At 44.2% G+C, this 25,753-nt stretch overlaps 1 protein-coding gene across 3 annotated transcripts in view; it reads left to right on the forward strand.

Annotated features, from left to right (window-relative positions):
* Nucleotides 1-204: 204 nt before the first annotated feature.
* The window catches only part of RFX4 (regulatory factor X4), a 195,749-nt gene continuing 170,200 nt past the window's right edge, over nucleotides 205-25,753 (forward strand). For 2 of the 3 annotated variants that reach the window (XM_060194343.1, XM_060194344.1), the window contains exon 1: nucleotides 3,688-3,839. In XM_060194343.1, the coding sequence (XP_060050326.1) occupies nucleotides 3,692-3,839 (148 nt within the window). In that variant the 5' untranslated portion in view covers nucleotides 3,688-3,691. Of the gene's footprint in view, nucleotides 644-3,687; nucleotides 3,840-25,753 lie in introns of those variants that run through there. The other variant, XM_007540035.2, reaches the window with a different exon arrangement.

The following is a 25,753-nucleotide window of genomic DNA, read 5'->3' on the forward strand; positions in this document are numbered from 1 at the left end:
TTGATTTCGCCTATAATGAGTGCCGGGCGAAGGCTGGAGAAGGCCTCTGGAACTTTAAATAAGAAAAACGTTGCTAATGCTATAATAGAAGGGGGAAGTCGGAGGGCTGGGATTGCGTCGCTCGGAGCCCCCCTTTTCGGAGGCGGCTTTTCTTATTCAAAACAGGCCCACAATGGGCTTCACAGTGCGCCTCGCCTCGGCCCCATCTGACGAGCGGCCATTCATCAGGCCGGCTGGCCTATCAATGACATTGCTCCCATCGGGGCTCCTATAAAATGATGCTTTTTCCCATGAAACATCCGCAAACATTTTGACGGGTTTGGCTTTGCCCGGCTGGATTACTGAGTGTCCCCTCGCTCGCTCGCTGGCCGGCTCTCCCCCTTGTCCCTGCTCTCTCTCCTTTCTTCTCTCTGCTTTGCTCCTTTCTCTTCCCTTTCTTCTTTCTCTTTCTTTTCCTTTCCTCCTTTATTCTTTTGCCCTTGAACGCTCCACGTCTCTTCTCCTTATCCTCACTCCCTCCCTCCCTGGGCATCTTTAGCACAGGGGGATCCCCAAACATCAGGACTTTTGGGGGGCGCCTGTGCTGTCCATGGGAAGAGCATGCATTGTGGGTTACTGGAGGAACCCGACATGGATTCCACAGGTTAGTCCTGCCGGTGGGGGTTGGGGATAGACATGGGGAGGGAGATAGACTGCGGTAGAGGAACTTCAGAAAGAGTTGCAAAAAGTTCAGGCGGGATAGCTTGGCAGTGGAACGGAGGACATAACGGAGAGTTTGAGGTTCTCAGCCCCGCGCTGTTGTACGATGCGTGTTAAGCGGACGTCGGAGGCGTGTGTGTGTGTGTGCAAATGTGTGCAAGTGTGTTTCTATGTGCACGCCGGCCCAGCCCAGGACAAAAAGTTACGTAAAGACCCGCTGGCTCTCAGCGAGCTCGAGGTGCTACTTGCAGAAACTTTGCGAGCCGACCGCCCCCTCTCAGGCCCGCCTCCTCCCTGGGAGGTGCGGGCCGCGGAATAGCGGTGCTCGCGGTGCGTTGGGGGGCTAGTGGCGAGGGCCGAGAAGCGGAGCGGAACGCCCTAGGGGCGGGGAAGGGAGCTGGTTTCCCGCAGCGCCCGGGAGGTGGGGACCCAGGCGAGGGCTGGTGGAGAAGCACAGCTGGAGGGTGTGGCGGCGTGCGAACCTGGTGGCCCTGGGGGATTCGTGAAGGATTGAGGGGGTTGGAGCCCGATTTGAGGTATAGCCACCTTTCCTCAAAACGCGAGGAGACTAATCCTGCTGGGGAAAGGGCAGCGGGATGCAGCGCACTTGGCGAGGCCTGGTGTCCAAGTCCTACGAACTGCTGGGCACTGGGTGGGTACTGCTGGCTGTGGGAGTCAGGTTTCGGACGAGTGTTTGCCTCTGGTTCATAATAACGGGAAAGGGGTCAAGGCATCTCTTCCAACGAAAAAAGCCGGTGTCTCTGTTCTTTCCCTGGCTAAGCCAACGCCACTTCCCACTTTTTGCACCTTGGGAAGTACCTGCGAACTTCCAGATCTAAGGCTCTCCAAGATCCTTCCAGGTGAAAGAGTCACCTGCTCCTGCCCCTCACCCAGCCTCCCAGCAGTCCACTCCTGTGGGGGTGTGGTAGAGGTGGTCAATGGGTTCTTGGGGACTGTGTGACCAGGGAGCTAGGTGCCAGGCATGGATGGCTCCTGGGAGCACTGGCAGCTGAGCTTTGCAGCCTGGAGCAACAAGTGCTTCCCAGCCTTTGCCAGACCTTGGGGCCCTGCCATCCCTTCCCTGTTACAAGGAGACACACAGCTCCAGCCTAAAGGATGTGACTTGGGGGCAGGGGTCATCTGGGCATCATCCTAGAAGGTCTTTCTTGGGTCCCTGTGGGAAGATGTCCAGCCCTTCCAGGCTCTGGATAGATGGATGGATGGATGGATGGATGGATGTGAGAGGAAGGATCTTCAGTTTTCCAGGGTAGTTGTCTCTCTCCTTCTCTGCTCCCAAGAGCCAAGGCATTGTGCTCCTCCAAATGGGTGCCAGGCCCCCCTGGGAATGGGGAAAGGCTGAGTCCCTCAGCCCTTACTTACTATGTGAGATGACAAACGAAGGCTGAGAGGGGTCACCTGCTGCCAGTCTCTCTCTTGTCTGAAGTTAAGGATCCCCTCCCCCACACACACACACACACACACACACACACACACACACACAGTGAAGAAAACACCCAGATTCCATCCCTCCATATTCCTATGTCAAACTCCGCCACACACCTCAACTTGAGTCGAACATTCTTGAATAAACACATCTGCCTTGTTTGAGACCAAGTATTGGCAATAGGCTGGTTTAGGGTCTCCTGGTACTACATTGCCCTACAGGAGTGTTCCTCCATCTCTTCCTTCATATAACTGAAGTTTCTCTATGAGGGGAAACTGCCAGGCAAACAGTCTGTCTTCTGTGTAGTTACTAGTTGTGGAGGGTCACAGTCACTCTGACTTCAAAACTTCAAACACCTCAAAGGGGTTCTGGAGCCTAAATCTTTCTCCCATTCACTCTCCCTTCTGCCTCTCGGAAATTGGAACAATTCCTAGATGGTCCACCCTGAAAGCAAAAGTTTTGGGGCATGGCAGTCTGATAAGAGACACCTTACAAGGCACACCAGGTGACACTTCACTCCTTGGGCTTGCAGACCAGACTCCATGGTGGTGGTGGTGGGGGGGGGGACGTATTGCGCTGGGCCAGGTTCGGCCCTGGAGCCTTCACTAACCTTCCTTCCAGAGAAGTTAATCCAATTAGTTTTTCCTGCGCGTCTCCCTTGTTATGTACAAGTTCTTTCTTCCCGGGTTTGCCGAGATTGGCGTTGTATGGGGCCGTTACCCTCCGCTCCTTTTCCAGATTACTCGCGACCAGAACCACGAGTATCAATTTTGTTATTTTATTCAGAAAAGGTTCAAGCAACCAGTGTGCAGCAAGTGCTGAGGCGAAGTCAGGAGCGTCCAGGATCAGAAGGGCCGGCGAGCCGGGCCTCCACCCCCCACCCCTCATCATGAAAGGCAAATCCCCGCAAAGTGCCTCCCTCCGGCCGGGGGAGAGCGGGCTTCCAGGGGCTGGGCTCTAGTGGACTGCCTTGGGGCCACTTCAGCGTGACCTGCGGAAACGCGCCCCTTTGTTCCTCGCACCGAGCTGGTAATATATTCCTCGAGTTTTCCCCAAATACTCAACAAGTGGGGGACGAGGACAATAGCCCCGTCGGGGGAGGCCGGGGAGCCGGCGTGCGCCTGCTAGGCCCTCAGCCCGCTTGCCTGCTGCGGAGCGCCGGGAGCCTCTCCCGCGGGACCGGCCGCAGGTGCGCGGGTTGCGGGGTACGGTGGCAGCGGCTACGGCCCCCCCGGAACCCGCAGTGGCTCAGAGCTGCTCAGAGGCGCGCGCCCTGGACCCTCGTGGGCAACCCCCCACCCGCTCGGTGTCGGTGCACAGCCCGTGGAGCCGGGCGAGCGCTACTCAGTTACTCAGGGACCCCGGGTTCGAGAACGTTGCGGGGCGTTGTGGGGCGGGGAGGGCTAAAAGCGGGTAGAATTTTGGGCCACGGAGAACTCGTGCTGGGGGGCCGGGCGCAGGCCTGTTGCCTACGCAACGGAAGGGTGGTTTCTTGTGAAACGGGATGGCGCCTTAGCGAGGGGCGCGGCCCGGGCCGAGTTAGAGAACATGTCTCTCTACCCACCTTTCGCCTCCAGCTCCAGGATCCAGAGTTGGGGTGGTCTCAGCCCCCCTCGAGCCTCAACGGCGGGAAGACACATCGGCCCGTGGGTGCCTGGCTCAGCACAAGGCCAGGCCTGGCTCGCCGGGCCCACAGGTGGGAGCCGGTGTGGACCTGGGTGCGGGGCGCACGGGGCACACAGTGTCGGAATTGGGGTAGCGCCCCAGTCCTCCTCCGTCTTCTCGCAGTTATCACCCCATGCAGAGAACCATCGCAGGTTCGGGGACTTGGCAACCAAAGAGTCGGGTGTCTTGAGCTTTGCTGCAGCCCCTACATCAGACCCCCTTTCCCCCCCTGTGTGTGTTGAGGGGGCAGACTGAGAGGGGCTTGTGCGCCCCCACTCCCGCCAGCCCCCACTCCCGGGGCGCCCGGCGTCTGGCTTTGGCAGCCGGGAGCCCCGCAAAGCAGCGGCACACAGCTACGCGGCGGTCCGGCACAGTGCGCTTCCCCACCCGGCCTGCGGGACCCGGGGACCCGGAAAAGTTTACCGGGGTCGCCTGGCAGCTGGGCCCAGAGCTTCTCCTAGCGGCGCCTGTTACCCCCACCAGTCCCCCAGCGCGTTGCCATGGAGACTGCTGGAAGTTGGTGGCGGAAAACAGACTCGGCGCAAAGCAAAATATTATGAGTGCAGTTGGGGTGACTTCAGGGGGTGGGGGGGAGGCGAGGGCCTGTGGGGCAGCCGGAGGCAGAGGCCGCAACAAAGGGCAGAGTGTGGGGAGACGGGAATTTGCCTGGGGCCTCCCCGACGCAGTGTGAGAGCTGGGCCATCCAACTTCCCAGAAGCGCCAATGTCTCTAGTTGCTCTCTAGCAGCTACACCTTTTCCCAGCTCGCCAGCCTTGCCGCCCTCCTCCACCGCCCTCCTCTACGGGTTCTCTTCCAGCTTCCCTCCAGGCTCGAGGTGATGGCGCCAGCTGGGCAGTGAGCCCGCCTCCCCCACGAGCCACAGGCTCACCAGCGTGAACGGTTTTGGCTTTTCTTCCTCACGACCCACAGGTCGCCTAGGATGAATTTCTCACACCCGCCCTTCTCCTGAAAGGGTGAGGGACTAGGGTAAAACAGGACCAAAAAGAGAAGGAGGTGCCAAGGAGAAATCTTGGGGAGGTGGTGTAGAGATGGAAGGGAGATACTCTTTGAATCTCCCCTCCCTTCGTACAATGGGAAAAGCCTCAAGTTATATTGTGATTCCGACTCAGCCACTAGTAATGCCACTGTAGGTCAGTCTTTTATCCTTTCCACGATTACTTTTCTTGGTCTGTTTAGAAGAGAGGTAGCTCACAATCTGGGATTCTCTGACTAGTTAATTACCTCCCTAGTTAAAACAGAACCCAGGATATAATATGTGATCTGATTCTCACTCGGGATTATAGTGAATCTCTCTCCAAACTAATGATATATGAAAATATCTTAATGAGTTCATTTACAATTTTAAAAGTCAAGAACCTGGATGATCACTTTCTAAAGCCTTAGAATTTCTTTTCCACCTGAGGTGGAATTCCTTTAGTAATTCATGGGACTGTATCCAGTGAATGAATTCCTTCTAGATGGGGAAACCAATACCACAAACCCTTGTTGGAGAGGAATATATACTGAACACTGTAGTGAAATTTGCCATAAAAAGAAAACCAGATCCCCCCACCCTCCCAACCCTGCCTCCTCTCTGTCTTTGCTCAAGCTTTTGGAAAGAGGTGAATCTTTTCTCACTCAGAGCTACTGGTGGTAGTTTGACCAGAGAAGCCCTTCCCTTCTCCCTGAAATTCTGTTGTCTCATCTATAAATCACTGTAGTCTCTGTAAAATTCTACCACTCAATTACACTCTCATGAAATCTTCCCAATACTTTGTTTTATAAAATAGTTTTATGGATGTAAGGTGGTGATGGTTCTAAGACAAGTCAGTGTGCTTGTTGGTGTCTTTATCAAAAAGACTGGAAGGTGTAAAATGGTAACACCAGAAGTTAAGATGCTGGACCCACATTCTGGTCTCCACATGCCGTAGTCCACATGTCCTGTGGGTCATTTGAGATACTTGTCAGTTGCCCCTCCGGGTACCATATAGCTCTATGGGTTGGAAGACATGAAAGGATTCCTGTGCTTTCATCATCTGCACTCTTTTTGAGATATCACTGTAATCTTACTAAGATTTAGGGAAAGAAAATGAATGCAAACACATTATTTGGAAGTATCAGTCACAAGCAAACAATAGAAAATTGGTTTAATGTTTTTAATACAATAGTTTGTACATGTGTAACATTTTTCAGTTTTCCACATAACAGTTCAAACCCCCCCCCCCAGGTTCTCCTCTGCCATCATGTTCCAGAGAATCCCAGAAATTTGGTTTATTTTATCAGAATTTTTATTTATTTTCACTGTGTACCTGTTAGGTGGCAGAGTTTGGGGATGACAAGGCCACTGTGCCTGCTGTTGAGGGGGTTAGGGTGTATCTGAGGGGAGAAGGCACAGAGACACATGAGAGTGGTGAGCTACAAGGGTACAAAGAGTTTTCTTTAAGACTGGAGGGAAAGGTTGTGCTCTCTAGTTGAGCACCTGGCCCATGCCAACCCTGTAATGGGTACCCTTTTCCACAACATCACCTATTGTAAGTCCTACCACTGTTCAGAGTTAAGAACTTGCTTGGGGTCATGAATTATACATGGAAGAGTTAATTTGGAGATCAGATTCCTTCTCCTTATGCACTTATTTCATCTGGACACTGCTAACGTACAAACCCACTGGACTTCGTTATGACTCTGACCTTCAGATGGATTTTATTCCCTCTTGGTGAGAAGGGAGATATGTAGATGAGAGTAGAGGACCATGAAAGGTTGTCTTTGATCTCCAGAAAAAAATATCTCTGAAGGAGTGATGTGACTTTGCACTCAAGTATATTTGAAATCATGGCAGTGATGGGAGGTGGTATTACATCCTAATGGTTGAGTAATGAATTGAGGCAGATTTGTGTTTCATTCATTCACTCACTCATTATTCACTTGTTCTTTCAAGAAATAACTGCATTTTCTGTGTGCCAGGTATCATGTTAGATGCTAAACTTACTAAAAATACCGTCTCTGCTCCTCCAGATAGATGATAGAAGATTGACGGTTTTAGTGAGTGATGAGGATATTGCCTGGTGGGGGAAAAGATGTTTGCTATCTCCCCCCTGAGTTGTATGCCTGTGGTCTGGAAGCTTACTGTCCCCTAACCTCTGTTTTCTTATAGGACTAACCATCTGTAGGGCTGTTGTGAATATGAAATGTGATTAAAGTAACAGATAATATGTGGCCAGTACTTACTATATGTCTTCTCTTTGCTAAGCATGTTCATCCAAGTTAGTTATGTGTGTGGTACACTCCCCCCATAAGGAAGGGACAGTTTACATATGGACACTGATAGGCTAAAAGCAAAAATCAATGCTGGAAATTGGACTTTCAGTGGATTGGTGAGCTCTATAAACTGAACTGGTAAGACACATTGGCTTCATGGGAGCAAGATCCATCTAAACAATGTGTTCCAGGTTGTCCTGGGACAGGGCTGCAAGTAACTTTTAAAAAGGATTTATTTATTTTGGTTTTGATTTTGAAAGAGAGCAAGGAGGAAGAGAGACTACAGCACTGTTCAACTCTGGCAAAAGATGTTACTGGGGATTAAACCTGCCATTTCTGGAGCCTTAGGCATACAAGTTGGTACTCTAACAGGCTGGATAAAGTCTTCCTGGGCCATATAACCCGACTTAATTTCTACTTTTTTAAAATTCCCTTTTGTTACCCTTATTGTTTTATTGTTGTAGTTATTATTGATGTTGTCATTGTTGGATAGGACAGAGAGAAATGGAGAGAGGAAAGGAAGAAAGGGGGGAAAGAAAGACAGACACCTGCAGACCTGCTTCACTGCTTGTGAAGTGACCCCCCTGCAGGTGGGGAGCCAGGGGCTCAAACCGGGATCCTTAGGCTGGTCCTTGCACTTTACTCCACCTGCACTTAACTCTAATTTCTACTTCTAAAGTTAATATTAAAGTTTACCTCCCATATAGCAGGCCCATACTGAGCACCTTAAATGCATTTAGTTGGAATTTTAAAATATAAGGTGCAGACACTATTTTTGCTTACTCCATATTTCAAAAATTATTTCAAATTTATTTCTAAAATATTTTATTTATTGGGTAAAGGCAGATAGAGGAAGAGGGAAATAGAGTAGGGGAGAGGGAGAGACACCTGCAACACTGCCTCAGCACTCATGAAACTTCCTCCCTGCAAATGGGGACCTAGTGTCCTTGAATACTGTAATGTATACTCCATCCCATCTTATATACTGTGAAACTAAAGCAGATAGGAATATCCAAAAAGGGACTAAACACCTAACCTAAGAGTGAGATACACTTTTAGTCATAAGACTGTACTGATTCTCCCTCCACCCTCTATCCTCCACCCTCCACTTCTAAGGAAAAAGTGGTTGGTAAAAGGAATATCTGAGAAAGAATATATCATTTTAACAAAAACAGGATTTGCTCTTTTCTCTCTCTATGAAAGTGTTAAGGGGCCTGGCAAGATAGCCCTCCTTGGAGGGTGCCTGCTTTGTTATGTATATAATGTAGCCTTCAGACTCCAGTATAGCACAGGAGAGAACTAGGGTACTAGCTTCAGTACTGTGGTATCTCTACCTCTCTCTGTCTTTCTGGAAAAGTTGGCTTTGAGCAATGAAACTCCAAAAATGATAACTCCCCCCCCCCCAACATACCTCAGGAAGAATAAGCTAGTGAGGTAAAAGCCAGTAAGTTAAGGTGATAATATAGATGTTCATGTAGCAGCCAGGAGTCATTCTCAGATATGTGTTAACATTTGACTTCAGGTGACTGTGGAGTGACTTCATGGAAAAATCATGAGCATTAGTGTCAGTGATAGGTTTTAACTCCAGTTCCATCACTTTCTAGCTGTGTGGCCCAGGACAATTTACTTTACACTGCTGAGCTTCAATTTCCCTCTTTGTGAAAACAATTATGCCTAACCTTGTAGAGTTGTGATTAGAATGACAATATTTCAAGTGTTAAGTTAAACCTGGCTCCTTGCAATTGCTCAGAAGTGGGAAATCTGGTTATGACTAAAAATAGTCATCTGACTCTTCTATGCCTAACCCTACCTAGGGTTCTGACTGGGAAAAGGAATTGAGTGAGACTTATAGGAGAGGGAACTTTAGACTATTAATAGCTTATCTACATGTTTTCTGTGCTGTGTTAACAAAAATTCATATTTCTAATGTCAAGATGAGTCATCCTTTTCTAATAAGTTCAAATTAAGAGACTGTTTTCATTTTTCTGCCTTCCCCCTAACAAATGCCTTTCTCTCTCCCTCTCTTCCTCCCTCCCTCTCTCTCTCTCTCTCTGCCTCTGCATCCTATGATTTCATCCTTGTGTTTCCCATTTTGTTACAGAAGTGGGGGATGTATGTCTAGAATTAATACCTTATTGATTAGGATTTAAATCCTGGGAGACTGTTCTCTTGTGCACTCAGAGAAGGCATAGGTTGCGCACCAGACCTCTTGATGTTGTTCTAGTTGGAATGTGATGGCTCACCTCCTTTATCCACCCACCCCCTTTATATTTGTAGGCATCACTGTCTTAAGACACTGAATCATTTTACACTTTTGGGAAGTGGCAAACTCAGTTTCAGATGTGCCTATCTTAGAAGCTCTTTTTAGCAGAAAACAAAGTATCTGGTTCTTCTGCCCTTCTTGGATATTTCTTAATATGTGGAGAAAGTGCCCACTTGCTCTGTTTCTGTCACTTGCTCTGTTTGTAATTTTTAAAAAGATTTGTTTGTGTGCATGCATGTATGTGTGTGTGTGTGTTTGTGAGTGGGTGATGTGTATGTGAGGGCGGGCGGGTGTGGATAAAACACACAACAGAGCATCACTTTGGCATATGCGATGCTTGTGCTTGAATTCAGATCCCATACTTGAGAATCTATTGTTTTATCTACTGTGTCACCTACCAGATCACTCTCTGTTTATAATTTCATTTTACCTACATTGTGGATTTTCTAAGTTGTTGGAATGCTAACAGAACTCTTTCAGAAAAAATGAGTAGTGGAAGAAGTCAAAAAAGTAGAAAATATTAAATTAACCCGTTATGTTTTCAGTTGAATGTGGTCAAATTTAGATGACTAGGACTGGATTGACTTCCAACAGTAGATGAGGTGGGTTGTTTCTGTTGTGTCAACTTTGACGCTCAGAGCAGAATTACACTTTTACAACTGGTTAATCCTCTTCTTCTTCTTCTAGCGTTTGCCCTTCTTCCATAGCCAGTCAACAGCGTCAGGTTGAGCCTGATGTAAAGTTTCGAGACCTCCTTTGAATCTGGAGAGGTGGCAGTCGTTGACTATGTGGGTCATAGTCTGTCTGTAGCCGCAGGGGCAGTTCAGGTCGTCTCTGGCTCCCCAGCGATGGAACATAGCGGCGCACTGGCCATGGCCTGTTCAATAGCGATTGAGGAGGGCCCAATCATAACGTGCTAGGTCAAAGCCGGGTTGACGCTTGCAGGGGTCTGTGATGAGGTGTTTGTTCTTTACCTCAGCTGACTGCCAACTCTGTTTCCAAGAGACTGGAACAGAGAAGTTCAGTGTAGGCGTAGGGGACCAGATTGGGTGACGAGACGTCAAGCGTTGGACAGGGTGGGCGAAGATATCCGACTATATTGGCAGGTCCGGTCGAGCGTAGACGTGGGAAATGAACTTAGATGATGCCACATCCCGACGAATATCTGGCGGGGCGATGTTGCTAAGAACTGGCAGCCATGGAACCGGGGTGGAACGGATGGTTCCAGAAATTATCCTCATGGAGGAATATAATTTGGAATCGACCAAGTGGACATGGGGGCTACGGAACCATACTGGGGCACAGTATTCTGCAGTGGAATAGCATAATGCCAGAGATGATGATCGTAGTGTGGAAGCGCTCGCGCCCCATGAGGAGCTGGCCAGTCTTGCAATGATGTTATTCCTCGCGCCCACCTTTGCTGCAGTTTTTATGAGATGTTTGTGAAATGACAGAGTGCGATCGAGAGTAACGCCAAGATAGACTGGCTGGGCTTCATGCCGGATTCTCGTATCGCCAAGCTGCACATTAAGCTCACGTGAGGCCGAGGCATGGTGTAGATGGAAAACAGATGATACCGTTTTTGCAGTGCTAGGGATTAGTCGCCATTTTTTACAGTAATCAGATATCAGAGACATGTCTTTCGTGAGTGTTTCCTCGAGGATGTCGAACTTGGATGCCTGAGTTGCACAGCAGTTGTCATCGGCGTAGATGAACTTCCTTGAAGAAGTTTCTGGGAGGTCATTGATGTAAATATTAAATAGCGTAGGAGCCAGAACAGAGCCCTGGGGGAGGCCACTTGAGACAAGTCTCCATCTGCTAGACCTGTCACCCAGATGTACCCGGAATCTTCTGTTTTGGAGAAGAAACGATATAGTGTTGGCCACCCTTGGAGGCAGGCATCTTGAGATCTTGACCAGGAGACCACGGTGCCAATAATCCTCAATAAGAGGTAAATACACAGTCTGCTTTAATCAGTAATTATTAATATCAATAAATAGTTGGACCTGGCCTTATTGGGTTGGTGGCATTGTGGCTGTTTTGTCTTAAAGGGGGGTAATAAGACTTTTGAAAAGGCTGTCATTCAGCAGAGCTTCATTTTAGTGCTTTGTCTCCTGTGTGTTTTCTGACTATTCAGTTGTGATAAAGGTTAGTATTGTTTAGAAGCAGTCTAAGTGAGATTGATGAATATGGGAGATTTTTTTTTTTTCCTAGCAGCGGAGAATTACCATTTCTTACATACCAGTCTCATGAATCCATTATGCTGGAGAAAAAATGCAACCTTAGTCAGTACAAGTGAACTACTCTCTGACTAGATTTTGAACTGTCATTTGAATGACAAATGATAAAGAGTGACTGGTGATTATTAATTACACTCTCAGCATCTACTTTAAAAGCATACATGAATTTTATGAAGAAAATTATATCACTGTTTTTTTGACTCTTTCAACTGCTTTGAAATCATTTCAAGCTAATATTAGTAGTCACTTGAAGAAAAAAAGTTGATTGTTACAGTTATAGAATTTATAATTAAAATTATGGAATGGGTTAATTTTTTGAATTCTGCATCGCCAATTTTTTCTGAATGATTGAACTAAATTTGGGGTAGCCATTCTTTCAGCTGATGTATTTATAATTCCTGTGCTGTTTCTAAATGCTCATGAGGTCAGAGTCCTATTGAAAGTACTAGGACCATGTGAAGTTCCAGATTTGGGCTCATAACATACACTCAAACCTATTTATGATAAAGTTGATTGATTACACATTTGGGCATATTTTATTTTTCACTTATTTATTTATTAGCTAAAGACAGAAATTTAGAGGGAGAAGGGAGATAGAGAGACAGAGAGAAGGGGAGATTCCTGCAGCACTGCTTCAGTACTCATGAAGCTTTTTTCCTCCAGGTGGGACCCTGGGCATGAACTTGGGTCCTTGCTTGTGGTAATGTGTGGGCCCAACCAAGTGTACCACCACTGGGCTCCTGGCCATGTTTTTTTTTTTTTTATGGTGTTCCAAGGATGATCCTAAGTCTAGAATGGAGGAAGAATCAGGGTACCACAAGTTTGTTAACATATCAAAGAGAAAGGGAACTAATTGAGTGTCATCCTTATATGACCATAACTAGGTTACAATCTCTGTTTATAGGAGTTTCATTTCTTTGATTTGATTTTCAAAAGCAAAACTATTTCTCTATAAAATCTTATTTCAGATCACAGAGAATAAATAATATTGGCTGAGAAATGCTTGAGCCTTTACAAGGAAGACTGGTTCCAAGGAGCTTGAGACCCTCAGTTAAAATGTTAAAACTTTCAGGCATTGGACAGACATTTCTTTAAAGCATGGAGCAGTTGTGAGAAGGCCTTTGGTCTCTGTGAACTTTTATTTTCAACTCAGTGGGCAGAGTGTTTGAGGTTGCTGTGGTTTAGGTAGGGGACCTTTTCAGAAATTTCAGACTTTTAGGAAAGAAAGCAAAAGAGAGAGAAAGGGGTAGAAAGAAAAGTTTTTCTTCTAATCAAGGCTTCATTTTTAAAGTTTGAAAACTTTGCTGTGATTAGAATAAGCTAGTTCTCTGTTTCATTGGGGTTTCTTCTGGGTACCCAAGCTTCTGGGCATGTTCTGCTCTGGCTACCTCACTGTGCAATCAAGGGGCACTGGAATTGGGGGGAGCTGCCCAGCCCTGACTCTGTGCATTGGAAGGGAGTGTGGAAGATGAGCCCAGCACAGCCAGGAAAACATGCAGGGCAGAAGGGTCCAGACAGATCCAGGAGATGGGGAACCAAAAGAATTCCTTATGGATCTGTGTTTTGTTCAAGTGTTTTTTTCATATTAAGAGATAACATCTAGGGCGGGGATAGATAGCATAGTGGTTATGCAAACAGACTCTCATGCCTGCACCTCCCAATTCCCAGATTCAATACCCCATACCACCATAAATCAGAGCTGAGCAGTGCTCTGGTAAAAATAAATAAATATGAGACAGATCAGCTTCACCATGTTGAAGGTTTCCTTTAAGATCACACTGATGTCTGACCCGCGGCTGCCTTACAAAGTACTCAGTGTTCCTGAAAGTACACCTTTCACAGCAGTCTTAAAGTTTGCAGCAGAGGAATTTTAAGTTCCTGCAGCAACAAGTGCAGTTATTACCAGTGATGGAATAGGAATAAATCCTTCACAGACTGCTGGAAATGTTTTTTATTTATTTATTTATTTTTAACATTAATTAATTTTCCCTTTTGTTGTCCTTGTTTTATTGTTGTTGTTATTGCTGTTATTATTGATGTCCTCATTGTTAGATAGGACAGAAAGAAATGGAGAGAGGAGGGAAAGACAGAGAGGAGGAGAGAAAGATAGACACCTGTAGACCTGCTTCATCACCTGTGAAGCAACTCCCCAGCAGGTGGGGAGCCGGGGGCTCGAACAGGGATCCTTAGGCCGGTTCTTGTGCTTCACGCCACGTGCGCTTAACCCACTGACTCCCTGGAAATGGTTTTCTAAAGCATAGTTCTGAGCTGCAAATTATTCCTAGAGATTGAGTTGGAAACTGTTTTAATATCTGCTACCTGGAACATATGATTGCCCTTCAGAATAAACATTGGCATTCTGGTGGTGACTGTAAAACTGAAATCTGGCATTTAAAATACTATGAAAACACCAGTAATTGAGGAAATAATGAAAGATGACTTTCCTGTCTTGTTAACTCTGTGAGAAGAGAAAGAATGCGTCACCAGTGAAAGTACCATCTCCATAGTATGAAGATCATAGTTTTCAGTACGACCTCACAACATATGGGTAGTTCATTTGGGCCAAATGGATTATCCAGCTGCTTTTTGTAACCAGAGAATGTTTCTGATAATTATTTCTGAGAACATTTGGAAAGTTTGAATTGATTGAATCTTTCTACTTGATTTTGAGTTAATTTTTTTTAAAAAAATAATAAACTATGCATCCTATGTGGCAAAAAAGAAACAATAAACATATATGAAAATAAAAGCAGAAACAAAAGTACCAGAGCTGTATTATTGTAGGTAGTACCAATGTTGGCACATCGACTGCTTTTGAGAAGAATGGAGAGGGAAAGAAGAGAGGTAAGAAAAGAGGAAAGAAAAGGGGGACTGGGTGGTGGTGCACCTGGTTGAGCACACATGTTATAATGCACAAGGAGCCCCCAGTCCCCACCTTCAGGGGGAAAGCTTTTTGAGTGGTGGGGCAGTGCTGCAGGTCTGTCTGTCTCCCTCTGTTTCCCCCTTCCCTTTTGATTTCTGGCTGTCTTTATCCAATAAATAAATAAATAAATATAATACAAAAAAAAGAAAAACATTTTTAAAAAGAAAAAAGAAAAGATGGAGAGAAATTGGAAGGGAAAGAGGAAATGGCATTGAAATGATTTTTTAACTGACAGCAACCTGACTTGAGGTATTTTCAGAATTACTGGTTGCTTTAAGAACAGAGTGACTTTATTTGTGAAATTGTATGTTAGATTAGTAAGATGTTTTTTTCTCTAGACAAGTGACCGAATGCTTAGTCACATTAATTCTTCAATCCCACTTTTACTGACAAGGAAACAGATTCAGAAAGCTTGGCTAACATGTCTAGACCCAATGGCTAGTGTCAGAAAAGAATTGTACTTTCCCCCTATTCCTAGAGCCCCCTTGTCTCTTTACCTTCTAAACCTGGGATTAATATGAAGACCTTAGGATGTCTTTTCTATCCCAAACCATCTGCTTCAGAAGGTAGTTCAGGAAGTCAGGCCATTTCTAATCCTGACAGAGACAGCAATTCACATTGATGTTTTATATGTGTCAGTGAGTCTGGCTATGGTGGGCACTCTGATGTGACCTCAGCAGACTGCTGGGGACAGCCATGGGCACTTCTTCCTGTACCTTTCATCACAAATCACATTTATTTATTTGTTTGATTGCTTATTTATTTATTTATTTATTTATTTATTTATTTAATGTCACCAGGGTTATCACTGGGGCTTGGCGCCAGCTAAGAATCTACCCCTCCCAGTGGCCTTTTAATTTTTTTCTTAATTTGACTTTCTATTTTTATTTGACAGGACAGAGAGACTTCAAGAGAGAAGGGAGAGATAGAGAGGGATAAAGAGAAAGGTAGATACCTGCAGATCTGCTTCACTGCTCCTGAAGCATCCCCACTGTGGGGGCTCAAATGCAGGTCCTTGCAGTAATGTGTGCCCCCAACTGGGTGTGCCACTGCCTGCCCACCCCTCCCCACATCACTCTTTTGAATACCTGGTACCATCACTGGATTAGTATCCTCACTTATCAGTTACTTCAGCAAATTACACACACACACACACACACACACACACACACACACACACACACACACTGGGGCGAGGAGGGAGGGAAAGAAAGGAAAAAAGGAGAATGATGGCGGTAGCACAGCGGCTTAAGCGCAAGTGGCTCAAAGTTCAGCAACCAGGGTAAAGATCCCTCCCTGTTCGAGCCCCTCTACTCCCCACCTGCAGGGGTTCACTTTACAAGTGGTGAAGCAGGTCTGCAGGTGTCTGTCTTTCTCTCCTCCTCTCTGTCTTCCCCTCCTCTCTCCATTTCTCTCTGTCCTATCCTACGACAACATCAATAACAACAACAATAATAACTGCAACAATAAAAAACAAGGGCAACAAAAGGGAATAAATATTAAAAGAGAGAGAGAGAGAGAGAGAGAGAGAGAGAGAGAATGATGAGAGGAGTGGATAGAAGGGAAGCTATGACATAAAAGCACTACTCTGCCACCTGTCTGTGCTGTCCATGGTACTCCCATGTGATACTGGGCTTCACACAAAGCCAGGCAGGTACTCTGACTGCTGAGCTAGTTCCTAGCCCCTGACAAATGTTTTATCTTATATGCACCATCAAGATCTTATTAGTCAGGGGCCAGAATGGGCATGAGCATCTCTCTGAGTGAAGTCATGTGACCATACTTCTTTATGGGTCAACAGATTAGAAAAGCTGCTTTTAGCCAGAAGAGTTTGATACTCTATGCTTTCTGGTATGTGTTTCAAGTGGCATTTTATATAATGAAGTTTAGAAGCTAGGAATTGGAGTCTGTACAGAGAATCTGGTTATATACTGTGTCTCCTAGATGCCTTCCTGGCTGCTTTCCCATGTTGGGGAGACATAAAGTGTGTGTGTGTATGTTTACTGTTTTTAAAAAAATTTTTTGCAGATGTAATTATTTTTAAGTTATTTTCCTTCCTTTTCAAATTGACAGCTTATATAATACTGAAAATTACATGCAAATAATCTTTGTTAATCTAGTTACAAACATAAATTTTCCCTTTTAAAATTTTATTGATATAATATAGATTTCAGAGGTATACTATTCTGTTTTGGGAATGGAATTTGCTACACAGTGATCACGACCAACAGTCTGGTGCCCAGCCACCACCATGCAGTTGACCTTTACCTGTTTCATCTATCTCCTTCTCCCACCATTTTGCTCTCATAAACTAAGACTTTGTATAATTTTACTGCCACATCTGCGTAAAAACATTTGGTGTTTGTCTATCTCTCTCTCTTATTTCTTACCATAATACACTATGCACCTATCACAAATTACAAGATTTCTTATCTTCTTCATCAATGTATCCATCAGTGGTCACTAAAGTGATTCTCAAATCCTGACTATCTTTTAAGATTTAATTTATTTTATTATTATTATGATTGTTATTGTTATCATTAATTTATAACCAGAGAACTGCACAGTTCTTATGGTAGTGCTGGGAATTGATGCTGGGACTTCAGAGCCTCAGGTATGAGAGTCTTTTTGTGTAACCATTATGCTATCTTCCCCACCCTCAAGTCTTGACTATTGTAACTAATGCTGCAGTGAACATAAAGGTGTATATATGGAATTTGAAAAATTTGAGTGCTTTTTGTATTCTTTAAGTGTCTGGAAATGGAATAACTAAACCACATGCTACTTCTTAGCTTTTGTGTAATTTCTACTATTTTCCATAAAGGCAATACAGTCTACATAAAGAGGACTTTACAAATCATGGTAAATCATGTCACATGTTCTCTTGTTGATGGGGAATATATAGTTTTTTTCCTCCAGGGTTATTGCTGGGCTCGGTGCCTGCACCATGAATCCACCGCTCCTGGAGGCCATTTTCCCCCCTTTTGTTGCCCTTGTTGTTGTAACCTCGTTGTGGTTATTATTATTGCCATAGTTGATGTTGTTCATTGTTGGATAGGACAGAGAAAAATGGAGAGAGGAGGGGAAGACAGAGAGGGGGAGAGAAAGATAGACACCTGCAGACCTGTTTCACCGCCTGTCAAGTGACTCCCCTTGCAGGTGGGGAGCCGGGGGCTCGAACCGGGATCCTTACGCCGGTCCCTGCGCTTTGCGCCACATGCGCTTAACCCACTGCGCCACCGCCCGACCCCTGGAATATTTTTAAGTGAGTTTTTTCTAAGTTTTTAAAGAGATTTTATTTTTTTATTAATTATTTTTGAATAGATATGAAGAGAAGTTGACAGGGAAAGGAAAGAGAAAGAGAGAGAGACCTGTAGCACTATTTCACCACTTGTGAAGCTTCCCTCCTGCAAGTCAGGGCTGGGGGCTTGAACCTGTGTCCTTATGCACTGTAATATATTCACTCAACCATAGGAGGTATAAGAGATATCATGAAGTTTATGCAAAGACTCTCATCCCTGAGTTCTTAAGTTCAATTTCCTGCAACACTATAAACCAGAATTGAGCCATGCTCTGGTTTTTCTGTGTGTCTCCCTATAGTGTGATTGTAAAGAGTGTGCCCAAACAGGTACACCACCACTTGGCCTCTTTCTTTCTGTATCTCTCATTAAGAAGTAAAATCTTGGGTTTTAGGTGGTGGCACACTCTTTTTTTAAAAAAATTTATTTATTTTCCCTTTTGTTGCCCTTGTTGCTTTATTATTGTTGTAGTTATTGATGTCGTCATTGTTGGATAGGACAGAGAGAAATGGAGAGAAGAGGGGAAGACAGAGGGAGAGAGAAAGACACCTGCAGACCTGCTTCACCGCTTGTGCCGGTCCTTGTGCTTTGTGCCACCTGTGCTTAACCTGCTGTGCTACAGCCCGACTCCCACCCTTGTTTTTTTTTTTATTGTTGTTGTAGTTATTATTGTTGTTATTGATGTCATCATTGTTGGATAGTACAGAGAGAAATGGAGAGAGGAGGGGAAGACAGAGAAGGGGAGAGAAAGATAGACACCTGCAGACCTGCTTCACCACTTGTGAAGTGATTCCCCTGCAGGTGGGGATCTGGGGGCTCGAACCAGGATCCTTATGCCGATCCTTGCACTTTGTGCAACATGCACTTAACCCGCTGCTACCGGCCAGCCCTGGTGGCACACTCTTTACAATCATATTACAGAGACTGACACAGAAAAACCAGAGCATGGCTCAATTCTGGTTTATAGTGTTGCAGAATTGAACCTGAGACCTCAGGGATGAGAGTCTTTTTGCATTAAGTTTATGCTATTTCCCAAACGCAGATTTATTATTTTATTTATTGCATATCATAAAGAGAGAGCTGCTGATAGAGATTGATTCAGCAAAGAAAAATATATAAATAAGTTGGTGACCCAGAATAAAATCAATGCTATTCAGTTTTCCTTGTTATAGCTTCAGAACAAAAGCCTTGATGTTAAAATTACAGCATTTTCTAATTGCATAACATATTTATACTTTATAAGTTCACAACCACAAACAAATTACTATTAATGGGGAGTTTGCAATCATAGGTGCAGTCATTAACAGTGAGGGCTCTGGAATCCCACAAACTTGGTGAGAACTGGTTTTACTGTAGTTTAGTTGGGTGTAGTCAATGAGTTATATAACCTTTCTCAGCCTCTATTTGCTTGTCAGTAAAGTGGGTCCATTCATCCACTCACTTTACAGATGAAGTTAGATGGTGAGGACTGAATGAAGTAATGCATTTAATATATGTAAAGGTATGAGGACAGGGCCTTGGCAAGTTGTAAAAGTTTAATAAATGGAAAGTGTTTTGAGAGCCCTTGTAGTTTTAACAGCTTCCAAAATCTATCTTCTTCTCCTCTACCCCCAAGAACTACTACAAGAGAAGAAAATGTTCTACTTTATAGAACATTTCCCTTGCTTGAAGTCTTGTCTTTTCTCTCCCTGTATGCTCTCCTTTCCCCAAAAGCACTGCTCAGCTCTAGTTGGGGATTGAACCTGGGACCTTAGAACTTCAGGTGTAAATGTCTTTTTTTGCACAGCCATGATGTTATTTTCCCAGCCCTGTGCAGTCTTTTCACTAGACTACATTATGAACCTGCGAGATAGGCATGATCATTTTTTTAAGCTGAAATGTGTTTTTTAAATTTTTTTAATTTGTGATTAATAGTAGGTGACAGGGTTGTAAGATCATCACACTCATCAACCAGAGATCATTCCCATTTTGTGCTTAGTGAAACCAGTCAATGGGACTGAGGTTCAGTTCCATGCATTTGTAGTTACCAAGTATCCCAAGTGAGGTTTGTTGTGGTACCAAAGCTGATCTTGCTTTCTTTAAACTAAAGCATCTTCATGCCAGTTGAAAACATGAAGTTGGAAGAAAGAATTATAAAGAAGGGGATTTGTGGTCTGTTTCCCTTCCACACAGTTCTGATTCTCTTAACTTTGCCTCACATACTCGCATGGATCCAAAACACACACACTCCCGTCCTCATTGTAGATGCCCACTTAGCACTTCTCCCCCTGCGTACATTGTGATGTGTGTCAGTCTGCTTAGCACTGTGTCAGCTAGAGTGTCGTTCATGAGTTCTTGCTCATTGGATATTTACTTGAGATATATTACTTCATCCTTTGTAATTGGAGTTTGAATACATCCTTGTTTTCTAGGAAGCTGCCTCAAGTCTCTGTGCTAACAAGTACTTGATTAATTAATCAGAGGTGAACTGACATGCTTCTGTGACTCTGCTGGTGATAAATGTGCTGTTGGTGCTCATTTATTCCCTCATTTCTGTCTTTTTCTCATCATCTCCTCATTGATCTGCTCTTCTGTGCCAAGTACAGGGAGTAGTAGGTGAGTAAGCACAATCAGTTTTGTTTTTACCAGAGCACTGCTCAACTCTGGCTTATGATGGTGAGGGGGGTTGAACCTGGGACTTTGAAGCCTCTGGCATGAGAATCTCTTGCCGTTAACCCTTATGCTGCTGTCTATCCCCACGCACAATCAGCTCTTAAGGAGCTTATATTATTTCCTATAGTCTTCATAATAACTTCATGGAGGAGATTTTATTTTTTTTGGAAGTTGAAGTCCACAACATTGTGTAACTTGCTTTGGATAGTGTTTACCTAGTCACTTGTAAATGGAGAGAATATATAGTAATGCCCTTTTGGCTTTCAAGACTACATTCTTCTACTTCACCCAGAGAACCAAGAATCAAACAGAAAAAGTGATAATAGGAAGAGACTAGAATGAGATGCCTTAAAATGAGATGACATAAAAATTATAATAGCTGAGACTTTCTATAGTGTTTATGCACCTTATTCATTTAATTTTCATCTGAATTCCATAATTACTCCTCTCATTTTGCACATAAAACAGCATACAAAATAAAATTGAGTAATCCAAGGTCATACAGTGAAGAAGTTGGAATTGAACCTGCAAGTGAGCTCTGTAGTCCATGTTTCTAACTGCTACACTGCCATGAAAACAATCAAAAAGTGCTTCTGCCACAAACAGGTACCTGGGAATTATAGTGATTCCATGTATTGAGAACTTCCATGCCCCTGGACACAATGCTAAGTGCTTCCCATGCAACTGTTCCATATAAATCATATCACTAAGGTGAGGTAGGTAGATCCTTGACTTACAGAAGGGAACACTGAAGTTTAGAGACTTTGCCCCATACTCATTCAACTAGTAAACACGAGGTTTGGGATTCAGACCACTGGTTTGTAGCTATGAAACTCATATGCTTACTTTTCCTCAGTAATTCTCAGGAAATGAAAGAAAAAGTCATATGCATCACGTTACTCATTAAAACACTTAAATATTAATATAACTCAGCAGAACACTGAGCATCTATTAAGCAATGTTAAATATGAAGATGATGACAAAAATAATGTGCATGAGAGAATGCTAACAGGAAAAGGAATAGAAATTGCACAGTCACTGGGGCTACAGGGCACTTGTGGATTTGAAGCTGGAGAGAAAGAGGGAAAGGATAGATAATCCACATGTGAGAAGGGTGGTACTGTGGGTGAATAGGCTTCTCTTTTCAGTGAGAAGGCTGTTTTGGTGAATTATCTGAGAAAATTCAGACTGGTTTGGAGTTTGTTTGGGTCCTGTGGCCAAGGATGCCTGACTCGAGATTTTATTGGGGGAGGGGGTGTTTCACATCCTATAGAAGAAGGGGTACAGAATAAGTAATAAGAAAATACTAGGAAAGATTATGAAGTCAAGGCTCCAATACCAGATTCCATGTACAACAAATATCCCTGGCTCCAATACATTTTTTTCCAGCTTTATTGCAATGCTAGAAATAAAATCTGTGGACCTTAGGTGTAGTAGGTATGTTTCCCTCAACCTCAAGAAGTCAAGTGGAAATGAATTTTTTAAAATTTTGTTTTATATTTGTTTATTTTCCCTTTTGTTGCTCTTGCTGTTTTTTATTGTTGTTGTAGTTATTATTGTTGTTGTTATTGATGTCATTGTTGTTGGATAGGACAGAAAGAAATGGAGAGAGGAGGGGAAGACTGAGAGGAGGAGAGAAAGATAGACACCTGCAGACCTGCTTCAATGCCTGTGAAGCGACTCCCCTGCAGGTGGGGAGCTGGGGGCTGGAACCAGGATCCTTATGCCGGTCCTTGCACTTTGTGCCACATGCACTTAACCTGCTGCGCTACCGCCCGACTCCCAGAAATGAATTTTTTTCAACCTGGTTCTGCAATTTATGCACATTAGTTCCAGTATTCCGGGGGATATTCTCAGAGCGGAGAGCTGCTTTTACTTTGAATTTATCTTCACCACAAGACGGCACCTAGCACCTTAGCTTTCATTTTCTCTGGTCTCCGGGGACATTTATTGAGATCGTAATCTGTGACACCTGGCATGAGTGCACCTTTGAGGTTTTCTTGTTTATTTGTGAGCATTGTAAATAATCCTTCTCTCTCCCTCCCTCCCTCTCTCTATTTCTCTCTCCTCTCTCTTACCAGAGCACTGCTCAGCTGTGGTAGTAAGGACTGAACCTAGGACTTTGGAGTCTCTTTGCATAACTATTATGCTCTGATTCTCTAGCTCATACAAAATAAATAAATATGTTTAAAAGTAATACAGTGGGTTATTGGAAAAGTCATGAGATATTTTTCTGTGTAAACATGCATCATGACTTTTCTGACAGCCCAATATTGCCAATAGGAAAGAGATGAAAATAGCTCACATATTAAATGTGATAGGAGACAAACTAATGGGTGTGCTTTTTAATTTTTTAAAATTACTTTTTAGTATATATTGTTTAAATATTTATTTTCCCTTTTGTTGCCCTTGTTGTTTTTTTTATTGTTGTAGGTATTATTGTTGTTGTTATTGATGTTGTTGTTGTTGGATAGGACAGAGAGACATGGAGAGAGGAGGGGAAGACAGAGGGGGAGAGAAAGATAGACATCTGCAGACCTGCTTCACTGCCTGTGAAGTGACTCCCCTGCAGGTGGGGAGCCAGGGGCTTGAACCGGGATCTTTACGCCAGTCCTTGCACTTTATACCACGTGTGCTTAACCTGCTGCGCTACCGCCCAACTCCTGCTACTTTCTAGTATTTTATGAGAGGTTGGTGGAACACTCTCTATATATGGCGTCAGGTATCAAAACCTCACACATGAAGCCACTGAGACACCTGCCAGGTCCTGGATGGTGCGTTTTAGCAAGTATAGCAAGGAGGGCAAGTGGGGTGATGGAGAGAGGATTTTTGTGACTTGGGATGCACTGGTAAATTAAAGGAGAATCAAATCCTAGTCCCATTCTTCACAGATAGATAGACAGACCCAGGCCATTGGGTGCTGCAGCAGATGGTAAAAGGGCTGCTGCTTTTGTGTAGGTGGCATTGAAGCTTCCTGGTGCTGCTGATATGAAATGAGTGAGTGCCTCTTGGTTACAGGGACAAAGATAGCCAGGAGGACATCCTGAGACCAAGGGCCTTGGTCAAAATGTACTCCTAGCCATCTGTACTCCTCTTTGTCTTGACTACACTTCTGTGTAAGTTTAATTTTTTCATCTGTAAATGGGTAATGATGTTACCCACTTCTAGTGCTGCTAGGATTCAGTGAGATAATCCAGATAAAAACTTCTCTTTAGAGCACAAACCCAGTGTTCAAGAAAGGAGCAACAATGATGATATTGGTGAGGATGATGGTGCTTATGTTTGAGGTCACATGCTAGGAGATGTCCTTAGTGTCACTTTGTACTCATCTGCGTCACGCTGTGATTGAGATTCCAGTTGGTTAAGAAGAGACACGAGACCCTGGCCACATGAACTAACAAGGGAGTGAGTATAGCTATCCAGAAAAGTTCTCTTTTTAAAGTGATCAAGTGTGTTTATTTTATTTTCTTTCATTTCATTTTTTGCCACCAGGGTTATCACTGGGGTTTGGTGCCTGCATGAAGAATCTACTACTCCTACTGACAGCTTTTTTCTTTTCCTTTTTTTTTTTTTTTTTCCTTTCCTTTTTCCTTTCTTCAGAGAAAAACTGAGAAGGGAGAGGGAGAAAGAAAGAGAGAGACCTGAAGACATGCTTCACCTCTTGCAAAGCTTCCTCCTCCCCCCCCCCCCCCAGATAGGGACTGGGAACTTTAACCCTGTCCATTGTGCATGGTAAAGGGTGCACTCTACCGGTTATGCCACCACCTAGCCCCTGTATTTATTTTTGATGGGGTGGGGGGAGCACTAAAGCCCTGCTTTACTTGTTTTGTTTGTGGTACTCTCGTGTGGCTGAGCCACCTCTCTGACCCCAGAGTTCTTTTTTTTTTTTTAATTTATTTTTTATTTAAGAAAGAAAAAATTAACAAAACCATAGGGTAGGAGGGGTACAACTCCACACAATTCCCACCACCCAATCTCCATATCCCATTCCCTCCCACCCCAGAGTTCTTATGTTTTCTCATCCCACTGCATCATTTTTTTTGTTCAAGTCTCTAAGATAGACTTATTCAGTAGCCCCTAATGAGTGGGACCACTAAATCCTCATTTGCCTGGACAATCCTGATATATGCATGTAACTCTGGAAAAATTATTGATGCTGCTGCTTTTCAATCTTTGAAGTGTCCAGGTTTGGGTGATACAGTGATATGACCATGCTGCAACCTGGCCTTCTGCTTCCAGTTCTTTTCTAAGAGTGTGTTTAGTAGCACAAAATGGAGCTGCCCACAGAGTTGCTCTATTTGTGCTACACTTTGCTCAAAAACACTTAGTAGTTCCCGATCACCAGTTGAATAAAACCCAGATTCCTTAACTTAGCTCTAGAGACAGACACAGGGCTTTCATATCTTACCCCACCCCATGTCTCTCATGGTAACATCTTAACAGAGTTTGAGCCAGTCTTAATAAACACATGTTGAGTTAATACATAGCTGAATCTGTGCTTTTGCCTACAGACCATTTATCAGTTCCTTGACTGCATCATTCTTCTGCCAACTCTGGGGCCTTTGCATTGTTTTGTTTCTGTTTGTTTGTTCTCCCTCCTTACCTGGGGCAGTAGCATCATGCCTCCTCATTCTTTAGTTGTCAGTAGGCCACATCCTCCTAGAAGCTTTTCTGACTCAAAAATTTAATCAGATTTCATGCTTTTTTGTAGTTGTTTTGTTTTTTCTTCTCTTCCTCCTTCTCCCATAGCTCTTTTGGCAATTTTATCTCTGTGATTATTTAATAGTTGACTCCTATGTTAAACTCTAAGCATCCATAAAGATAAACTATGTTGTCTTGTTCCTGCTGTCATGTAGCTTGTTGCCAGGTACATGGTACTTCACAGATAGGTGATAAGCAGTGGGATGAATGATTGTATATGCCCCCACTTGGCTATCCCTTCTAAGGCAGTGTAGTTCACCCACAGGTTGCAAGTCCAGCAGTAGCTTGGAATATACTTGGAAGGAGTGTGAGGGGCTTACTATTGTCAGGCTTGGCTCCTTTCCTCACATTCTGGCTTCCTTTTCTTCTGCTCTCGTCTTTACTCTGTCTTTCTTCCATCTGCCTGCTTCTGGCTCCCAGGCTCCAAACCCACTCCTCCTATAAGCCTTTGCACTTGCTTCCTAGGTCCTTCTAGAAGCCTTCTGTGTCCTTACTACTTAAAACAGGACCCCCTTCTCTCTGTAACTCATCCTTGGCTCACTTTCTTCTTAAATTTCACTTATTGTGCTCTGAAGCCTTTTTTTTTTTTTTTTTTTTTTTAACAGAGCACTG

This window comes from Erinaceus europaeus, chromosome 7, assembly GCF_950295315.1.
Source record: "Erinaceus europaeus chromosome 7, mEriEur2.1, whole genome shotgun sequence".
Taxonomy (NCBI): Eukaryota; Metazoa; Chordata; class Mammalia; order Eulipotyphla; family Erinaceidae; genus Erinaceus; species Erinaceus europaeus.